The sequence below is a fragment of the Cherax quadricarinatus genome, chromosome 52 (genome assembly GCF_038502225.1).
Source record: "Cherax quadricarinatus isolate ZL_2023a chromosome 52, ASM3850222v1, whole genome shotgun sequence".
NCBI classification, from domain to species: domain Eukaryota; kingdom Metazoa; phylum Arthropoda; class Malacostraca; order Decapoda; family Parastacidae; genus Cherax; species Cherax quadricarinatus.
This window is the reverse complement of record NC_091343.1, coordinates 28,066,694-28,089,189: the sequence shown is the minus strand read 5'-3', so window position 1 is coordinate 28,089,189 and position 22,496 is coordinate 28,066,694. Positions and strand designations below refer to the sequence as shown.

The following is a 22,496-nucleotide window of genomic DNA, read 5'->3' as shown; positions in this document are numbered from 1 at the left end:
GCAGGTTATTTCCCCTTGTAGGTTCTGTCACAAACTGCTTCAAAAAACAATCCTGAACTACTTCTAAGAAATCGTATGATTCTAAATTCCCAGTCAAGAAATTCCAATCAATATGACTAAAGTTAAAGTCTCCTAGAATTACTACATTATTGTGCCTTGTGGCCCTAACAATTTCCTCCCATAGGAGTCTCCCTTGGTCCCTATCTAAATTTGGGGGACGGTATATCACACCTAAAATTAATTTTTCATGCCCCTCTGAAAATTCTATCCAAACAGACTCTGTATGTGTTACTTCAGACTTAATACCCGTTTTTATGCAACAGTTCAAGCGATCTCGGACATACACTGCCACCCCACCCCCCTTCCCGATACTTCTATCTACTTGGAACAATTTAAAACCCTGAATGTGACATTCTGCAGGCATGTCCTGACTTTTTGAATTAAACCACGTCTCAGTAATGGCAAATACATCTATGTTACCTGCACTAGCAACTAGTCTCAACTCGTCCATCTTATTCCTAGCACTGCGACTATTTGTGTAATAAATTTTTAATGACCCTCCACTCTCTTTACCCTTCCTGCTCCTTTCTGTTATTCCACTAAACTTATTACTGTCCTTGTCAATTAGTGCCACTGGCTTTCCAATATCCACCTCATTTTGCCTATTACTAGTTCTCCTAGTACTCATGTTACTACCCTGCGACTTCACAGTTTTCCCGCCAAAACCCATACCACTAACTATTCCTAGTTTAAAGACCTAACAGCTCCCTCCACTGCGTTGGCCAGTGCTCCCACCCCACACCTAGATAAGTGAACCCCATCCCTGGCATACATGTCATTTCTGCCATAGAAGAGGTCCCAGTTGTCAATGAATGTTACTGCATTTTCCTTACAGTACTTGTCCAGCCAGCAATTGACACCAATTGCTCTGGACAACCATTCATTTCCAACTCCTCTTCTTGGCAAAATGCCACATATGACAGGTTTCCCACCCTTCCTCCTAATTATCTCTATTGCTGACCTATACCTGCTAATCAGGTCCTCACTCCTACGTCTGCCAACATCGTTGCCTCCAGCACTGAGACAGATAATAGGATTGCTCCCATTACCTCTCATGATGTCATCCAGACGGCTAACAATATCCTTCATCCCAGCCCCAGGAAAACACACTCTCTGCCTCCTACTCCTATCCTTCAAACAGAATGCCCTATCCATGTACCTAATCTGGCTATCCCCAACAACAACAATGTTTTTACCTTCCTTGGCGTCGTCCGTCGTGATGGTGGATGTAAGCCATCATGTTCAGACATTCGTTGTATTATAGTGTCAGTCATTTAGCTGGCTGGATTGTGTTTATATATTTTGTCATTGATGTTTTTAATGCATAAGTATAAGAGATTTGTCACTGTGTATACTGTGAAAATTTGTCTGAACTGCCTCCAAGTGAGTCGCCTACCCTGGCAAGCTCTGTTGACACCGAGCTCTGAGGTCGGTACCTCAGCCTCACAAGTGGCTTATAGGACAGATTTTCATAAATGACTGATGTTGCAAGAAATCTCACCTGCATGCACGTTTAAAGGACTAACTTACTTGGTGATGTAGAATCTATTCTGGTCTTCAACCTCCCTAAGCTTAGTCCCTCTGGACTTGCCCTCAAAACCACGTGCAACCGGGAGCCTTAGTTCCTGCAATATTCAATTGTTATTAGTGACCTGCCTGCACCTCAGAAATTCCTATTTCCAAGGGGGGGGTTGAATCCCCTAGAATACTATTCAGAAAGTGACACTAGCTTCTAGGCTGACAAGAGATGTTGGTACATACTGGGCATGCACTGCCAGCTGCACAAAGGCCTACAGCTCAACTCACTCACAGCTTTCCCCAGACACTGGCCAGGATCCTAAGAAAAAGTGGAGGTCTTGTCTTACTGTATGGGCCTGACAGAGGATGTCATCTACAGTATATCGATGTGCCTCCACCAGATTTCCCCAGGTCTACTATGTGAAGACACGTGGGGGCACCGCCTGCTTATCATGGCACACATTGTTCGGATGGTGTCAAGTCTTAGAAGGAAGCTCTGGCGTCTTCGTGACCCGCACCTCGTCGTTCAAACTTGGCTGCCAGTTTTCCCTAGCTAACATAACCTAGTGTTTGCCTACATTCGGCCTATTACTACCTATGTTAAGGTCTTAGGTCTACATTATTATTATCTACAGTTGCCTCAATAATCCTAACATTAGTGTGCTAACAGTGTAAACTGCCTACTTCTTCCCTGAAGGGTAAATCTATAAATTAAGTAGTACCTACCATCCACTTATGTCAATCCGGGAGAGTGTGCTTTTGTTTTTGGGTGGATGTAAGGGCCCTCAAACAGTGTGTTTTCCCCCGTTGGGACTTCTCGGACCAAATAAGTTCCAACATCCTCCTGCCGGCGAAGGTAGGTACTAAGTCTAAATCAAGTTCACCTTCCACGAGCCCCCACGGCAGACCCTGGACACGAGTGCTGTCTGGCTACTCTCTTCGAGCAGACTACGGTATAACTTCAACCATCCAGTTTCCTCTGTGTGGACCTCTGGAGGTGTAAACTTGTTGGTTTCAGTGGTCTTAGCACCCTTTCCTTTAACTTTAACATCTTTTGTATGTCTAGCCTTGACCGATACGAGGTTCCCTGGATTTAATGGCAATCTATCTCCCTCTTCACGTACCCTGTAAAAGTGTTTTCCCAAGGTGGCCCAGTGTTCGTCACTCCCTACCTGGTTCAGCTTCCCTGGCGGTTCATCTTGTATACTGGTACTCATCATCACTACTTCCCTAGCTATCATGGGGACAGCTTCTTCTCTATCTGGTGTGGCAGGGAATTCATGTGGAATCCTGCTGCCTACGATGTATCCTACTGTGATCTGTATAAACCAATTCCTTCCCTAAACATCTGTCGTGTAGACAGAAAGTCATCTACATGATTGGCTCCCACCAGGATACCTACATTTCTGACTGTGTCAGTGGTCAGTGTCCTGGGTCAAAGAATAATCAGGTTGTTTCAGACCTGTGCCCATTCACAACCTTTGCCATGACTGTAAGTAGGGCAGCACCTCCGTGATTCTCACTCAGATTAGAGACTTCACTCCCACTGATCATGCTGGCTATTATTTCAGGCACAGACTCACTTTCTATCTCTACCTGAGAGATATCCCTACTAGCCTGGGGTTCCCTTAAATTATTGGGACAGTGCAGTATGGTGCTTACCTTTGCAACAGACTCGACACTCACTGAGCTGGGTGCCACAGTCTCTCGCAAAGTGTTCCCCACAACACCTGAAGCAGAGTCTCAACTCCTTTAGTCTCTGTTGCCTACTGCTCAGTGTTATATACTCTGAACAACTCGTGCTAGCGTGTTCACCTTCGCAGAACACGCATATTCTGGCATGAGTGCCTCTGAGGTTCTGCTTAGAGGTTCTTACTTTAGACACTTCTTTACCATAGTACACTCCAACGTTAGTCGTATGAACTTTAGACTGATCTCTCGAGATCTTTGAGTAACTGTCTGGGTTTTTATGTGGTGATGGTGGTGACTCTTCTCTCACACCTATACTCAAATGAGAAATGAGATCTCTCAACACCTCAACAATTTGTTGTATCGTGAACCTATTCGTCAGATATTATAAGTGTAACTCATGCACTGTAGTGCCAGCCAGTTTTCTCTGAATCACCTGACTGATGAACCATTCTGACTTACCCCAATCATGTAAATCTTTAAGACTATTTGTCAAACTCATAACTTCGATTCGGAACTTCTCTAGGCTCTGACGGTCATGGCGATAAGCCTCTAGATCCAACAACCGATAAAGTATAGCTACCTTTATCTCCTCAGCATTGCCAAACATGTCCTTTAATTGATCTTTGGCATGTTGGTAATTAGTGTCAGTGGTTTGGTAATGCCAGACCAAGTCCAAGGCTTTATCCTTGAGCTGTTACCGTAAATACTGTAATTTGACAGCATCTGACAAATAGTCTCTGTCATCTATCTGGGCTTTAAACTGATCCCAGAAAGCAATGTACTCTGTTAAGGTTCGGTCAAACGTTGGTAAATTCAACTGGGGCAATCTGGGTAACACATTAACAGGCATGCTGTTGTTCGTGTTCCTTGAAACATTTGCTGCCCCTGCCGTACCGACCGGCCTTCAAAGTCTTTATTAACTGCCTGCAGAGTCTCATCTCTGCAAGGTCCGTCAAGACACACCAGAGCACTGCTTACTCATGATGCATTACTCTAACAGAGTAAAGATCAAACCAGCGAGTGGCACAACCAATGAGTCGTCCAAACTAATACTTGCAGCTGCCGTTAGTGGCAGGCTGCAAGTCAAATGTAATGCGATTTTATCGCTCAAGGAGGCCTTTGTTGTCGTCTGTACAGACGACACAGAGGCTGAGAAACTACTTACCACTACTGCTACTACCACTCTACGAGACCAGGGATTTCTTGTCTTGACTTCCCCAGCACTGAGGGCCAGGAGAACTGTGTTCCTCAAGCGACTCGACAACCTTATCACTGTACAGGCCACTGAAGAAATCAAGTCATCTATCGAAGCAAAGAACCCTTGGGCCAAGGTGGACTTCATTACTAAAATACCCAATGCTTCATCCATGCTGAAGGTCACCTTCAGTGACGTCAACATGGCAGCCAGAGCTCTCGCTGAGGGCCTGGCTATTCACTACTTCCACATCAACCCAGCCTTCATCGAAGCAGAGAAATTCCAACATATCTCACAGTGCTATAATTGCTACTCATACTTACACACCACAAATGATTGTCCTACCAAGGACATGAAGTTCTGCTACACCTGTGGCCGTGAGGGTCATGACTTCAAGAATTGCACTACTGCTTCACCACCTAAATGCTTGAACTGCAAGAATGACCACCATACTCTTGCTGCCAGGTGCCCTACCAGAAGAGACATACTCAAGAAACAACAACAACAAAAGAAGCCCAACCCACAAGCAACCACATATTCTGTTATAGCAAAGCTTCAAGCAGACACTACCAAGATACTACAAGCCACGCAAGCTGCTCCCACCACTTCCCTGCCAGCACCTACTGCTGTCTCCACCAAGATTCTTTGTTGCATTATGTATGCTCATGTACAGAATGCAGCTGAGCCTGGTTCCTTCAACATCACCATCAATGAACTTTTCAAACTAAATAATATGCCTGGCCTCACATTCCCTGCATCACCACCTTCCACTGAGATCCTAAAATCTACTGCAAATATTACCAGCATCACCGCTGCTCCACCGCTGTCACAACCTCCACTAGACACAGAGATGGACCAATCAGAGACCACTGAGACGTCGGCAAACCCCACCAATGAGAGTCCACTACCGCTTGCATCCACTGCTAGAGCAACTGACCAGTCGGAAATCTCGCCTTCACCAGTTCAGCCACCAGCCAAGAAAGCAAAAACACAAGAAACTGCGGATGCACCTCACGGTACCACTGACACTGCTGCACCACAACAAGTCCGATACCTGAAGGGTGTTTACTTCTACACAACCAAGCAGTATAAAAACACAATGCTGTCTTCAGAAATCCATCAGCACCTCCAGGATGGAACAGTCAAGTATACCTACGACCAAACTGTTACATACACCACTGCAGACATGACCAGACTACTCACTGCCAACACCCAACACCCTGTGGAAGTCGAGTACACCTCAAAGAGGAAATTCAGGATGCTTCGGAATGGGGACCTTGAAGACGGTACCCTCCTCTAGCACGACTATCCATGACCATTCACCATGAAGTTTCAACAGCACTTTGCTGTCCGCTAAAGCTGGGGTGTGGCTCCAATCGACCCTGTAACTGCTGCCTCTGCCTGACTGCACTTCTCTTCAGGGAAGTCAGCACAAGATAGAAGAAGACGACTCCCTCCAACCAGAAGGCCAAGAGAGAAGAAAGAAGATGATCGTCACCCCCCACCTGGGGGGGCCACTGCCGGGTCACCATCTGGAGAAGACCTGGGCCGGAAGTACCGGCGAATCAACATGAATGAATGAAAATGAACACCAACACACGACACTCCACACAGGAGAGCACAGCGCTAGCACGATCGACACCATACCTTGCCCTTCTAGGGCAGGGGTGGTGCCAGAGCCCGAGTTTGTAGCTCACAAGATGAGGGGGGTACTTGTGCCTCCTCCCATGGGAGACTTAGGTCTCAGACACTCCCTAGACAGGGAGCCAGTGCCGGGCCACCACTTGGAAGGGCCCGGGCCGGGAGAATACCGGCGAATCTTTAACAACTCATCTCTGCTTTACACTGCCCTTCGTTCGTCATAGTCCTTCCGTGATACCTCGACTGTATAGTCAGACTCACCTGTAGCATAGGCCTCTGTCTCATAAAGGATAAACGATCTCTCAAAGGCCTCCAGCCTTTGCTCCAAAGGTTTCAGGCAACTCTCAAGTTCCTCACAGTCTACATCCTGATCTTGCCTGGCCATACGACACTCCTCACACGATTTGTTCAGGCGCCCCTTATAGGCTCCCATAGACTGCTTTAATTGACTTAGAGCTGAGACAGCTGGTACTTCATCTTCACCTACCATAGTTGCAGTTTAGTTAAGATCATGGTACTAATTTGTACTTCAATTAGCCCACCCCACAGCACAAACGGTATTAGGCAAGAATGAACGAGTATCAAGGCTTCTCAACAAGCTTAACAACTCCCTTTATTATTTTGACTCTACTCTGAATCAAAAATGAACACTGTTAGCTCTCAAATCCCAATTGAAATGTGTATCGATGTGAAAGCTTAACCTAGCAATTTCCTGTACAATGTCAGCAAATAATTACAGGACTTAACCTAGTCTGTGGTACAATTCACAAATCCCACATTAAAATGAGTCAAAGAAAATGAAAATCACAAAATAAAAAAGGCAGTTTACAAATTAGAATCGCTTGGTTAGCACAAATAAATTCAACAATTCATCTTGTGAAACAGTAAATGAATAATGTATGTAACAAGCTTGGCCTAACTGTGCCCAGCTTACTCAGTCTAGTGTGGATGGTTGGATAAGGTAAATCCTAACCTAACTAGTGTGCTATAGCTTAAACCTGGCTTTAGAACTTCCTGTAAATAATAACTAGGTTAAATCTGTCCTAGCTTCTATAACTGTTGTAAATATTGCACAAGCCTAGCCTAACTGTGGCTACCTTGCAAATCCACTGTAAGTAATTAACATGCAAGTCTCCTACTCTGGATTACTTGTAATCACTGTAAATAATTAAATTCACAAGCTTCTCTAGCCTACCTGGCCTGCCTGTAAATTACTGCAAATAACAACTTCTGTGTATAGTCAGCTTAGCCTAGCCTCTGTGTAACTCTGGGCCTAGGTGTACTAACTTAACCTAACTCTTAAACTGGTTCCTAACTGTGGCCTAGCAATGTTAATTTTAACCTAGCTATTCCACATCCGGTTCGAAGGACCACTTGTGAAAATTTGTCTGGAGTGCCTCCAAGTGAGTCGCCTACCCTGGCAAGCTCTGTTGACACCGAACTCTGAGATCAGTACCTCAGCCTCACAAGTGGCTTATAGGACAGATTTTCATAAATGACTGATGTTGCAAGCCTCACCTACATGCACATTTAAAGGACTAACTTACTTGGCATTGCAGCATATATCCTGATCTTCAACCTCCCTAAGCTTAGCCCCCTTGGACTTCCCCTCAGAAACCACATGGAACCGGGAGACTTAATTCCTGCAGTATTCAATCGATATTAGTGACCTGCCTGCACCTCAGAAATTCCTGTATCCAAGAGGGTGTGTATCCCCTAGTATAACTATGCAGAAATGGACACTGGCTTCTAGGTAGACAAGAGACAAAATCATGTACTTGTCATGAACTGCCGGCTGCGTAAAGGCCACAGCTCAACTCACTCGCAATTTTCCCCAGACACTGGCCAGAAATCCTAAGAAAAAGTGGAGGTCTTGTGTTACTGTATGGGCCTGATGGAGGAGGTCATCTATGGTACATCGAGGTGCCTCTACCAGATTTCCCCAGGTATCATATGTGAATACACGTGGGGGGCGCCATCTGCTGATCACGGCACGTGTTGTCCAGATGATGTCTGGTCATAGAAGAAAGCATGGCGGTCTCGAAACTCTGTGCCCCAGCATTCAAACTTGAGCTGCCAGTTCTCCCTGGCTAATATAACCTAGTGTTTGCCTACATTATCGGCCTATTACTACCTATGTTAAGGTCTTAGGTCTATATTATTATTATCTACAGTTGCCTCAATAAACCTAATATTAGTGTACTAACAGTATAAACTACCTACTTCTTCCCTGAAGGGTAAATTTATAATTTAAGTAGTACCTACCATCCACCTACGTCAATCTGAGAGAGTGTTTTTGTTTTTGGGTGGGTGTAAGGCCCCTCGAACGGTGTGTTTTCCCCTGTTTGGACTTCTCGGACCGAATAAGTTCCAACAAAGTACCTTCCAACCACCTTCGCCAACCCGGGTTAGTGTGTTTTTGTTTTGGGTGGGTGCAAGGGTCCTGGAACTGTGTGTTTTTCCCTGTTGGGGCTTCTCAGATCGAATAAGTTCCAACATATACTAAGGTGAAAGTGGCACGTTTTCACGGGGGGGGGGGGGAGTGTAAGCATTACTGGGTAGGTTCTATCGTTTTTATATGACCATCTTTTCACATGAAGCACAGTACATATAAGCAGTGTTTGATTTGAGTGCAGCCAGTTCTGATGTCATTATATATGTGCTTCTTCAGTATTTGTGTAGTCACAATTGATTATTGCTTACTGCCTGTATCTTGTTACATATTGATTATGTACCCATATATTTTTGTACCTGAGTTTTAAATAAAATATAAAAAAAATTGACTATAAACATAGAAATACGTAATGCAACTATTGCCTAACGAATATTAACTAGTCATAAGTTTGCCTCTGATACTCTAATATAGGAGCTCTAATAGAAACTATTTATGGCACCAAAACAAAGCTAAATTTTCGAACTGTAATGCAGTTACTTAACCTTAATACCAGTATGCTCCTTAATCTGTACGATTATAGAGTTTTTAATTAATCTTGTTCTGCCCGAAATTCCCAGTCATACTCAGGGCCAGATTAAGAAGTCTCCGGGCTATTCAGATTGGCGGGGCCCCTTTGAGTTATGGGTAAGCGAAGCGACCCCTTCCAGCTTGGGGGTGGGGGGGGGGGGGTCGGTGTGAGCCTGTTTAAGGTCTAATTAAATACATTCTGGCTATTTAGATTAAATTTAATAGAGAAAGTACATCAAGACAACCAAAACCATTTACCAACAGCCATTATAACTATCTTGTTAAATCATTCATTTTAAAGAGAATAAACTCAAGACAGCATAGTATTACTAGATTAGGCTATTAAAGTAGTGACATCATGTACCTATTAAATTCAGCATAACCACTACAGCACTATTATTCCCTTTATAAATCACTGACCATTATTGTTATCATTGCATCATGCATAAGACTATCAAATCATATAAACTCAAGAAACTAAAGAATTGTTTATATTCACAGGCACTTCTTAAATAAACTTTTTTCTGGATTTCATATTGGCAAAATCATCAATTATGTTCTGAAAATCAATATTTCTTGTTAGATCAGACTCAATGGTCAACAAGGCTAGGTTACACAATTTGTCTTGGCTCATTGTTGAACGGAGCTGGTTTTTCACTCTTTTCAAAACAGAAAATGAACGTTCTCCTTCACAGTTAGTAGCTGGAAGTGTTATTTATTTTTGTTTTGATTAATTTTTAAAAATCAATTTTACTCTCCAAACACTTGAACTTTTTAGGTAGGGACCCCTTTGCACTTGCACCATGTGAGCAGTCTTGGATGAGCCCTTGAACCCCTTGGACAGTGGGGCCCCCAAATGCGCTGGGCCCTAGGCAAATGCCTAGTTTGCCTATGCGGTAATCCGGCCCTGGTCATACTAGTTGTGATAGTGGCCCTCTCTGTAATTAGTTTTATATAATGTGTAAACCACTCAATATTCTATAATATGTAAAGTCCACATTGTAATCTTTATAGAAAATAAACTTGATTTGATTTGATTTGAACTATATATAATCTCGTAAATTATTTTATGCAAGTTACCACTGTCGATGGTATTCCCATTTTCTAAGTAACATAGAAAACTGTTTCCATATCCTTAAGGAGTAACTAGGTTAGCTTGCAGAACCCTTCGTCTTGATCGCACCATATCCCAGTCCCAGTAACAGCCTTCCAGAAGCCGCTCCCCGGAGGTACTATTGAACCCTTTGCGACCGTGGAGTACCCTCATGTTGTCTAATACAATTATGTCACCTGTTGAAGAAGAAAATCATAATAATATGGATTGAACAATTCTCAACTAACATACAAATTGATGATGAAATCAGAAGATTTGCTTTAATATTGTCCCCAAGATGCGACTCCTCACCAGTCGACTAACACACAGGTACCTACTTACTGCTAGGTGAACAGGGATAGGAGGAGTTAGGAAACATACTCAAGGTTTCCACCATTGTCGGGGATTGAACCACGGACACTCAGTGTTTGAGGCAAAGGAGTTGCCTACCAAGCCACGGGTTGCTCGGCAGGCAACGCACCTCACACTGTGTGGAACAAAGACACTTGGTGCAAAGTAAGACTTAAGTATAAACGATATTTCGCTGTGGACAGAACGTTAGTAAGTTCCTTCATATCTACCCAGAGTAAAACATAGATCTGTTCTGCACTTTGTCTTGTCAAAAATGCCTGTTATACTTCTGCTCCTCCTGCCAACGGCACTGCAAAAGTTAATATTACAGAGGTCAAAAATCGTTTTCATCAGGTATTTCTATATTACAACCTCACCATAAATTTAATCATCTACCCAGTCCAAAACGTGGATAACATTCCAAAAATTTACGTAGATTACAGCATCAATGTGAATGTACTTATTCTGTATTATTTCCATACAGCCACAACAAATGCTGATAGTGTATATGGTTACAATCGTAATCTGGTTACGATTGTAACCAGATTTTTTTTATTATTTTTTTTTATTATCACACTGGCCGATTCCCACCAAGGCAGGGTGGCCCGAAAAAGAAAAACTTTCACCATCATTCACTCCATCACTGTCTCGCCAGAAGGGTGCTTTACACTACAGTTTTTAAACTGCAACATTAACACCCCTCCTTCAGAGTGCAGGCACTGTACTTCCCATCTCCAGGACTCAAGTCCGGCCTGCCGGTTTCCCTGAACCCCTTCATAAATGTTACTTTGCTCACACTCCAACAGCACGTCAAGTATTAAAAACCATTTGTCTCCATTCACTCCTATTAAACACGCTCATGCATGCCTGCTGGAAGTCCAAGCCCCTTGCACACAAAACCTCCTTCACCCCCTCCCTCCAACCTTTCCTAGGCCGACCCCTACCCTGCCTTCCTTCCACGACAGACTGATACACTTTTGAAGTCATTCTGTTTCGCTCCATTTTCTCTACATGTCCAAATCACCTCAACAACCCTTCCTCAGCCCTCTGGACAACAGTTTTGGTAATCCCGCACCTCCTCCTAACTTCCAAACTACGAATTCTCTGCATTATATTCACACCACACATTGCCCTCAGACATGACATCTCCACTGTCTCCAGCCTTCTCCTCGCTGCAACATTCATCACCCACGCTTCACACCCATATAAGAGCATTGGTAAAACTATACTCTCATACATTCCCCTCTTTGCCTCCAAGGACAAAGTTCTTTGTCTCCACAGACTCCTAAGTGCACCACTCACCCTTTTCCCCTCATCAATTCTATGATTCACCTCATCTATCATAGACCCATCCGCTGACACATCCACTCCCAAATATCTGAATACATTCACCTCCTCCATACTCTCTCCCTCCAAGTATTAAGATCTCGAGAAGTTGCAGTGTCTGACAGGATTGTAGATGAATGGTTCACAGAACCGACACGTTGATAAATTAGACACATGTGCAACTCTTGGGTATCTTTATTAAGGAAACGTTTCACCACACAGTGGCTTCATCAGTCCACACATAGGAGAATCTAGAAGAATATGAGGAGAATGAGGTAATCACCTTGAGTCGATGTGGTCAGTCCATCAATCTTGAGTAGAATACTACTCAAGATTGATGGACTGACCACATCAACTCAAGGTTGAGGGACTGATTACCTCATTCTCCTCCTTTTCTTCAAGATTCTCCTGTGTATGGACTGATGAAGCCACTGTGTGGTGAAACGTTTCCTTAATAAAGATACCCTAGAGTTGCACATGTGTCTAATTTATCAACGTGTCGGTTCTGTGAACCATTCATCTGCAATCCTGTCTGACACTGCAACTTCTTGGGATCTTAATACTTGGGAGTTCTTCGCTTGCCTAACCCTTGGGCACGACCTACTTCCACATTGAGCAAATGTGACACTACCTATGACTGCTGCACCTCTCCTACCTACGGTTTATAAGCTCCTTCTCCGCTCATGAGCCGTATTCTACTCAAGATTGATGGACTGACCACATCGACTCAAGGTTGAGGGACTGATTACCTCATTCTCCTCCTATTCTTCAAGATTCTCCTGTGTATGGACTGATGAAGTCACTGTGTGGTGAAACGTTTCCTTAATAAAGATACCCAAGAGTTGCACATGTGTCTAATTTATCAACGTGTCGGTTCTGTGAACCATTCATCTACACCATAAACCTGCAACATCTGCCACATTGCCTCCCTATCCACCCTGTCATACGCCTTTTCCGAATCCATAAATGCCACAAAGACCTCTTTAGCCTTATCTAAATACTGTTCACTTATGTGTTTAACTGTAAACACCTGGTCCACACACCCCCCTACCTTTCCTAAAGCCTCCTTGTTCATCTGCTATCCTATTCTCCGTCTTACTCTTAATTCTTTCAATAATAACTCTACCATACACTTTACCAGGTATACTCAACAAACTTATCCCCCTATAATTTCTGCATTCTCTTTTGTCCCCTTTGCCTTTATACAAAGGAACTATGCATGCTCTCTGCCAATCCCTAGGCACCTTACCCTCTTCCATATATTTATTAAATAATTGCACCAACCACTCCAAAACTATAACCCCACCTGCTTTTAACATTTCTATCTTTATCCCATCAATCCCGGCTGCCTTACCGCATTTCATTTTACCTACTGCCTCACGAACTTCCCCCACACTCACAACTGGCTCTTCCTCACTCCTACAAAATGTTATTCCTCCTTGCCCTATGCACGAAACCACAGCTTCCCTATCTTCATCAACATTTAACAATTCCTCAAAATATTCCCTCAATCTTCCCAATACCTCTAACTCTCCATTTAATAACTCTCCTCTCGTATTTTTAACTGACAAATCCATTTGTTCTCTAGGCTTCTTTAACTTGTTAATCTCACTCCAAAACTTTTTCTTACTTTCAACAAAATTTGTTGATAACTTCTCACCCACTTTCTCATTTGCTCTCTTTTTAAATTGCTTCACCACTCTCTTAACCTCTCTCTTTTTCTCCATATACTCTTCCCTCCTTGCATCACTTCTACTTTGTAAAAACTTCTCATATGCTAACTTCTCATATGCTACTCTCTTTACATCATCATTCCACCAATCGCTCCTCTTCCCTCCCGCACCCACCTTCCTGTAACCACAAACTTCTGTTGAACACTCCAACACTACATTTTTAAACCTACCCCATACCTCTTCGACCCCATTGCCTATGCTCTCATTAGCCCATCTATCCTCCAATAGCTGTTTATATCTTACTCTAACTGCCTCCTCTTTTAGTTTATAAACATTCACCTCTCTCTTCCCTGATGCTTCTATTTTCCTTGCATCCCATCTACCTTTTACTCTCACTGTAGCTACAACTGAAAAGTGATCTGATATATCTGTGGCCCCTCTATAAACATGTACATCCTGAAGTCTACTCATCAGTCTTTTATCTACCAATACATAATCCAACAAACTGCTGTCATTTCGCCCTATACTTATCCTCTTTTTCTTAAAATATGTATTACCTATAACTAAACCCCTTTCTATACAAAGTTCAATCAAAGGGCTCCCATTATCATTTACACCTGGCACCCCAAACTTACCTACCACACCCTCTCTAAAAGTTTCTCCTACTTTAGCATTCAGGTCCCCTACCACAATTACTCTCTCACTTGGTTCAAAGGCTCCTATTCATTCACTTAACATCTCCCAAAATCTCTCTCTCTCCTCTACATTCCTCTCTTCTCCAGGTGCATACAAGCTTGTTATGACCCACTTTTCGCATCCAACCTTTACTTTAATCCACATAATTCTTGAATTTACACATTCATATTCTCTTTTCTCCTTCCATAACTGATCCTTCAACATTACTGCTACCCCTTCCTTTGCTCTAACTCTCTCAGACACTCCAGATTTCATCCCATTTATTTCCCCCCACCGAAATTCCCCTACCCCCTTCAGCTTTGTTTCGCTTAGGGCCAGGACATCCAACTTCTTTTCTTTCATAACATCAGCAATCATCTGTTTCTTGTCATCCGCACTACATCCACGCACATTCAAGCATCCCAGTTTTATAAAGTTTTTTCTTCTTCTCCTTTTTAGTAAATGTCTACAGGAGAAGGGGTTACTAGCCCATTGCTCCCGGCATTTTAGTCGCCTCATACGAAACGCATGGCTTACGGAGGAAAGATTCTTTTCCACTTCCCCATGGACAATAGATGAAATAAAGAACAAGAGCTATTTAGAAAAAGGAGAAAAACCTAGATGTATGTATATATATATGCATGTGCGTGTCTGTGAATTGTGACCAAAGTGTAAGTAGGAGTAGCAAGATATCCCTGCTATCTAGCGTGTTTATGAGACAGAAAAAGAGACCAGCAATCCTACCATCATGCAAAACAGTTACAGGTTTCCGCTTCACAGTCATCTGGCAGGACGGTAGTACTCCCCTGGGTGGTTGCTGTCTACCAACCTACTACCTATATGAACATATAAATAATTCATTACCACTGTAACTTGTTTAGCTATGAGACGTTAACATGACTCACGAAATCGTATTGACACGATTGCAAACAAACCATACCACGGGCGGGGATAGAACCCGCGATGAGAGAGTCTCAAAACTCCAGACCATCGCGTTAGCCACTGGACCAGCTAGCCACAATAACATTCGTCCAACTAGGTATATTTCTACACAATAGGAAGGTTAGAATAGGCATCACTGTGACCACAAATGCTATGAAAACTTTGCAGTCCAGTCACTGAACTCATTATGTACCTCTGTAATCTTCTGAAAAACCACCCACAGGATGGGTGGTGTGCCTAATAAAGGTACTAAACTAAAACTAAACTGTAGTGGAAAGGCTTTGTCAAGCATAAACTTGGTAAATCCTTCTTTCATAGGAAACGTCTGTAATGTGTGTTTTTTTAATATTGTGAGGGAAAAGTTCAATAGATAGGAGTAGCGAGGGAGTGTATAGTAACAATATTTTCATTGCCGGCTACTTGTTAAGGTAGGGTAAGTCCCGGTCCAGCTATTCCCCCCCCCCTTTTTCCCCCTCCCCGAAAGTGATAGTTTGATTGCCGGCTGCTTGTTTGGTAGGGTCAGTCTAGCTTCCTTCCCCTCCCTCTTCCCCCCCCCCGACAGGTGACGTGTGGGGCTCCGGTCAAACAGTAAATCACTCGACTCACAGCTCCCAACACTACTGTAAGTACATGCCTGATCATATTTTAGTGGACTTATTGGTTGAAAGTTTCACTTTTGACCAATAATTAACTTAGTCCTTTCAGTCTTGATTGGTTAAAATGCTTTAATAATCACCACATCTTTTAGGTATTGTACTTATCATGGAGAGTGATTTCTTAAGCAGTGGGTAATCTGTCTCTCTTTACAGCTTGAAATGACAGAGAGGGTCACCTGCTAATCAACGAGTAGAATTGAAGGAGACGGACTAACGTTCTGAAATGTCCCAAATTTTGATCCACTTACCTGTTTGTGCATGCAAGTAGCAGGATATAACCCCTCATCATTGCAGTGGAGAAAACCTGCTTTCCTGTCATCTGGACGGATTATTGACGGCTAGAAAATCTGTGAAGAATGAGCCGGTGGGTTGTCATCACCTGCAACCCGCCCCCCATCATCAGCAACGGCTAGGATTTCAACAACACGCAGTGTCACCAACACCAGACACCCAAGTTTTATATATACATATATATATATATATATATATATATATATATATTAGTGTTGAATTCAGATATCATTTACATTTTTCATTTTTCATTTTCTTTAAGGTAGGATTAATATTTCATATTTAAGTGTTTTATATTTTATATTTTCTAAATAATAAAGTGTTTATGTTTGTCAGTTTTTGTTCTTTTTCTATTCATTAATTTTCCTGAGGAGGAGCCAGCCTTAGTAATACTGTCTGAAGTTGTTACAGGGCTGAGTAAGCCTTCACAAGTGGCGACCTTGCCAGGATCAACTCTACTGAATCAAGATTCAATTCCATCTACCATTGGAACTTCAACGCCGCATACCACAGATGGTTACCACCGGCCATGAGTAATCATTCTCTATGGTAGGACTACTGTACAGGTATTTAAAAGATTTGGTGATTGTTATAGTCTCAATTTATTGTAAGTCAAGTCAGGCAGGATATAATATTTAATTCTGCCACCTTTTTGTTCGAGCTTGAAAGACTTTGGAGGATTAGACTCTAGGGACCCGAGATTTTCCAGTGACAATTTGTTTCATTGAGCTCTTTATTTTATCAAGGGAACTGTCGTAAGACACTCTTGATTTGTTCGTGAGTGTCGCCATTCTATTTACTGTTTGCTCGGAGCTGGCATAGAACCCTTCGTTTTCATTAATACATATTGTTTAATTGAAGCAGGGATCGAGCACTCTGGTTTATTTACCGTTTGAGCGGAGGAGGAATTGAACCCTCCGTTTTCTTTGAGACCCGTTTCATTTTCCCCCTCGTAGTTTAAGTTCTTGCAAGTATGGAGGAATACCAGTTTTGGATGAATGCTGGAAGTAAGTTAGGAATAACAGGGAAAAATTTAGAACCTTTCATTAGTGTTAAGATCCAGGAAAGAATTAAAAGAGAGAGAATTGAGAGAGAAGAGAGACAGTTAGAAAGGAAAAGACAGGAGAAAAAGGAGAGAGAGAGAATTGAAAGAGAAAGCAAAGAAAGACAGTTAGAAAGAGAGCGAGAAGACAAAAAAGAGCGTGATAGACTTGATCGTGAGGAAAGAGCTAGAGAACGTGAGGAACAAGCTAAAATACGTGACGAACAAGCTAAGATATGTGAGGAACAAGTTAAATTAAGAGAACTTGAGGAAAGAGCAATGGATAGAGAACATGAGTTAATATAGAGAGAAAAGGATCGCGAGCTCGAAAAATCTCGCCTTGAATTAGAGAATAAAAAGTTAACTTTTACACAACAACAATTAGAGGAAGGAGTAATTGAACATCATGCAGTTAGTGCACTTATTCCAACACTTAATTTACCTCCCTTCACAGAGGGGGACGACATAACTTCATACATTATCAGGTTCGAAAATACTGCTTCCCTCTGTGAATGGCCTGCTGACACCTGGGCTACCAGGTTAGGAATGTTATTTTCTGGTACAGCCTTGAATATCTATGCAACTTTGTCGCAGGATATCATATGTAATTATAACTTACTGAAGAAGGCAATCCTTAAAGCATATCAAAAAACCACTAATTCTTACAGGAAAGATTTCAGGTATGCCACCTTACAGCCTGGCCAGAACTTTCAGCAGTTACAGTTAACACTCTTTCGTTTGTTCGACTTTTGGATAGAGAGTTCAGGAAATGATCGCAGTTATGAATCTCTTAGAGACTTAATGGTTGCTGACCAGTTCCTGACAGCTCTTCCCCATCAGATACGAACATTCATCAGAGAACGTAACCTGATTAAAGCTGAGGAAATTGCTGAGGCCGCTGACTTGTATGCTGAGGCTCACAATTCCTATAAAGACCTAAAGGGATCGAACCCTAAAGGCAAGGGTTCATCATACCTTAAGAAATTAAAGCCTCTAGTGGAAAGTAAAGTGACTTCTTTTATTCCTGTTTGTCATTTGTGTGGTGTTAAGGGACATAAACGTCCAGATTGTCCTTCTAAGAAGGTCCAAAAAGTTGGAAGATGTTTTAAAGACTGTAATGACCAAGCACCCTTCTGTTCAGGAACAGTTAATGGACTTAATGTATCTACCATTTTACGAGACACTGGATGCACATGTATAGTCATTTCTGATAAGCTGTTCCCTAATCTTAAAGAAACTCATTCGTCTTCTATACTTTCAGACTACTTGGGCCGTACAGACACTTTTCCTACCATCCGTTGTTACATTAGGTCTAAATGGTTCACAGGTTGGTCTGAAGCCGTACTAGCTCCCATCACTTCTTGCTCCGTACTAATAGGTAATGTAAAAGGTGCCATTCTTCCTTCTGAGGTTGACCTTTCATCACCAAAGATGGACATAAGTGTTTCAGATCCTCTTCCTGTAGAGTCAGAGAAGCCCCTCGAAAGCTCAGATGAGACAATGTCTCGTGAGATTCATGTGGGATTAAAAACCAGTAATGCTACTCTCGAAATCGAGGTAGTAGGATCACCGGTTCACTTGTTAGATGAAAGTGAAGGTATCGCCTCCGATACCATAAATGTCTTGACTAGGGCTCACACCAAATCCCATGCTTCTCCTACTGTCCATCCTTTGATTTTCCCTGACTTTAAGCCTTTAGATATATCGAAGGACTCCTTTGTCAAGTTACAACGTAATTGCCCTTCTCTTCAGAATTGCCATAATGCCGCTAAACAAAATCAAGTTATCCAAAGGAAAAACTTTTCATATAAATTTGAATATATAAAAGGTATCTTGTACAAGTCAGTATTCAAATTAAATTCAGATGAGATAGACTATTTCATCTTAGTTGTTCCAAGTCAGTGCAGAGACTGTTCTTAAAATGGCTCATGACCTGCCAGTGGCCGGACATTTCTCGCATCGTAAAACCTAAATAAAATTAGGGAAACATTTTTTTGGCCAAAAATGTCCTCAGATGTCACATAAGAACATAAGAACATAAGAATGTAGGAACACTGCAGAAGGCCTACTGGCCCATACGAGGCAGGTCCTTATCAAGACGACATCTACCTAAAGCTACTCAAGAAACAACTCCCGCACCCCCCAACACCAATCAAACCCAGCCCCTCCCACTCATATATTTGTCCAGTCTCTTCTTAAAGCTACCCAAGGTCCTAGCCTCTATCACCCCACTGGGAAGACTGTTCCACGCATCTACAACTCTGTTAGAAAACCAGTACTTACCTATGTCCTTTCTAAATCTAAATTTATCCAACTTAAATCCATTATTCCTGGTTCTTACCTGGTTCGACACCCTCAGTACTTTATTAATGTCTCCCTTGTTTATGCCCGTCATCCACTTATACACTTCAATGATATCTCCCCTCATTCTACGCCTCTCCAGAGAGTGGAGATTTAAGGCTTTAAGTCTATCTTCATACGGGAGGTTCCTTACACAGTAAATCATTTTAGTCATTCTTCTCTGTATGTTCTCTAATGAGTCTATGTCCATCCTGTAGTAAGGGGACCAAAACTGAGCAGCATAATCTAAATGAGGCCTCACTAGTGATGTATAGAGCTGTAAAATAACTTTTGGACTTCTGTTACTTATACTTCTTGAGATAAATCCAAGTAATCTGTTGGCCTTGTTGCGCACACTGAGGCACTGCTGTCTTGGCTTTAGATTTCTGCTTACCATGACTCCCAAGTCTTTTTCACATTCTGTATGACCAAGCTCTACTTCACCTAGATTATAGCTTCGAGGGTTATTTTCATTACCAAGGGCAAGTACCTTACACTTATCCACATTAAACTTCATCTGCCATTTCTCAGACCAAGACATTAGTTTGTTCAAATCGTCCTGGAGTTCATTGATATCCTCCTCAGAGTGAATTATACGCCCTATCTTTGTATCATCAGCAAACTTACTCATGTCACTAGTAATCCCTTCATCAAGGTCATTAATGTAAATTATGAACAAGAGAGGGCCCAAAACTGATCCTTGTGGAACGCCACTAGTGACTAATCCCCATTCAGATTTCACTCCATTAATGGTAACTCTCTGCTTTCTATTGGTAAGCCATGCCTCAATCCATGCTAGAACTTTACCTCCTATACCATGAGCTGCCACTTTTCTCAAGAGTCTCTTGTGAGGTACTCTGTCGAAGGCTTTACTAAAATCCAAATAAACAATATCATATTCCTTATCACTGTCAACTGCCTCAAATGTTCTATTGAAGAACGTCAGTAAGTTTGTCAGGCAGGAACGACCTCTCGTGAATCCATGCTGAGATTCATTTATCAAGTTATGCTCTTCAAGGTGACTTCTGATAATGTCAGCTATAATTGATTCTAATAACTTGCCCACTATAGATGTCAGGCTTATTGGACGGTAATTTGAAGGAGTGGACTTATCCCCTGATTTGAATATAGGAACCACATTAGCCATCTTCCACATCTCTGGCACAACACTGGTAAGGATGGACGCATTGAATACACTCGTTAATGGCTGACTAAGCTCCATCTTGCATTCCTTAAGTACCCTTGAAAACAACTCATCGGGTCCCGGGGACTTATTTTGTTTCAGTTTGTCTATCTGTTTAATAACCATGTCCCTCGTGACAGTAATATTAGTTAACTTGAATTCATCAGGAACTAAATAATTGTTAATTACTGGAATCTCATTTACATCTTCCTGTGTAAAAACTGACAAAAAATAGTCATTAAATAAGGAACACATTTCCAGTTCATTATCCGTCAGCTGTCCATTCCCAGATTTCAGAGGTCCTACTTTTTCCTTCACCTTCGTCCTATACACTTGAAAGAACCCCTTTGGATTAGTCTTTGATTCATTAGCAACTCTAATTTCATAGTCACGTTTAGCCTTTCTAATCGCTTTTTTTACTTCTCTTTTAAGCTGAACATATTGGTCAGTAAGGTTAACCTCTCCTCTTCTGATGCGCCTATAAATTCCCCTTTTCTCCCCTAATAGATGCTTTAGCCTCCTGTTAACCCATTTGGGATCGTTATTATTAGACCTAATTTCTCTCTGGGGAATGTATATACTCTGGGCACTGTGTACATTATTAAGAAAACAATCATAAAAGCAGATCCCTTCATATTCATAAGTATGATTATCGTCAATAAAATCATTAGCTAGATAACCCCAATCAAGATTAGACAGATGTTCCCTAAGTCCATTATAATCGGCAGAACGAAAATCGGGGATTTTTACTGTATTATCATTATTCTTGCATTCCCAATTAATGCTAAAGGTGATGGATTTGTGATCACTTGCGCCAAGCTCTTCAGTGATCTCCAGATTATTCACGAGTGTTTCCTTATTTGACAAGACTAGGTCTAGCAAATTATTACCCCTGGTAGGTTCAGTTACACTCTGTTTCAGAAAACAGTCCTGAACTGTTTCCATGAAGTCACTGGACTCTAGATTACCTGTCAAAGAATTCCAGTCAATTTGGCTAAAGTTAAAGTCCCCTACTATGACTACGTTACTGTGTACAGAAGCCCTAACAATTTCGTCCCAAAGAAGTCTCCCTCTATCGTGATCCAAGCCTGGAGGTCGGTATATTACACCTAGAATTAGTTTTTCTTGACCCTCCACGAACTCTACCCAAACAGACTCTGTTACTGCTCCATCTATTTTTATACCTGTTTTTATGCAACAATTAATATTTTCTCGAACATACAATGCAACTCCTCCCCCCTTCCCATTACATCTATCCACATTGAATAACTTAAATCCCTGAATATTACACTCAACAGTCATATCCCGACTCTTTAAATCATACCACGTTTCAGTTAATGCAATGATATCAAAGTTCCCAGCACACGCTACCAAACGTAGTTCATTAATTTTATTTCTTGCACTTCGACTGTTAGCATAAAATACCATCATATGTTTTTTCTTCTGCACATTTTTCCTATTCATCTTTGTTTTTACACAATTTCTGAAATTATCATTACCCAGAGTTACTCCATGACAGTTACTATTAAGATTCTTAATATCAGAGCATAAGTCAATATATCCATACTCATTATTAATCATTTCTAAACCCATACCTCTAACTAATCCTAGTTTAAAGTCCTAACAACCCCCTCAACTGAGTTAGCAAGAAAACCCACACCTGCCCTGGATAAGTGAACCCCATCCCTGGCATACATGTCATTTCGGCCATAGAAGTTGTCCCAGTTGTCAATGAATGGTACTGCATTATCCTTACAGTGTTTATCCAGCCAACAATTAATACCAATTGCTCTGGACAACCATTCATTACCAACACCTCTTCTTGGCAAAATGCCACATATAACAGGGCGCCCCCC

At 42.0% G+C, this 22,496-nt stretch overlaps 1 protein-coding gene across 1 annotated transcript in view; it reads right to left on the bottom strand.

Annotated features, from left to right (window-relative positions):
* Positions 1-9,265: 9,265 nt before the first annotated feature.
* The window catches only part of LOC128705438 (gamma-butyrobetaine dioxygenase), a 152,005-nt gene continuing 138,774 nt past the window's right edge, over positions 9,266-22,496 (bottom strand). Inside the window, exon 10 of the mRNA XM_070096218.1 lies at positions 9,266-10,358. Within this exon, the coding sequence (XP_069952319.1) occupies positions 10,204-10,358 (155 nt within the window). The 3' untranslated portion in view covers positions 9,266-10,203. The remainder of the gene's footprint in view (positions 10,359-22,496) is intronic.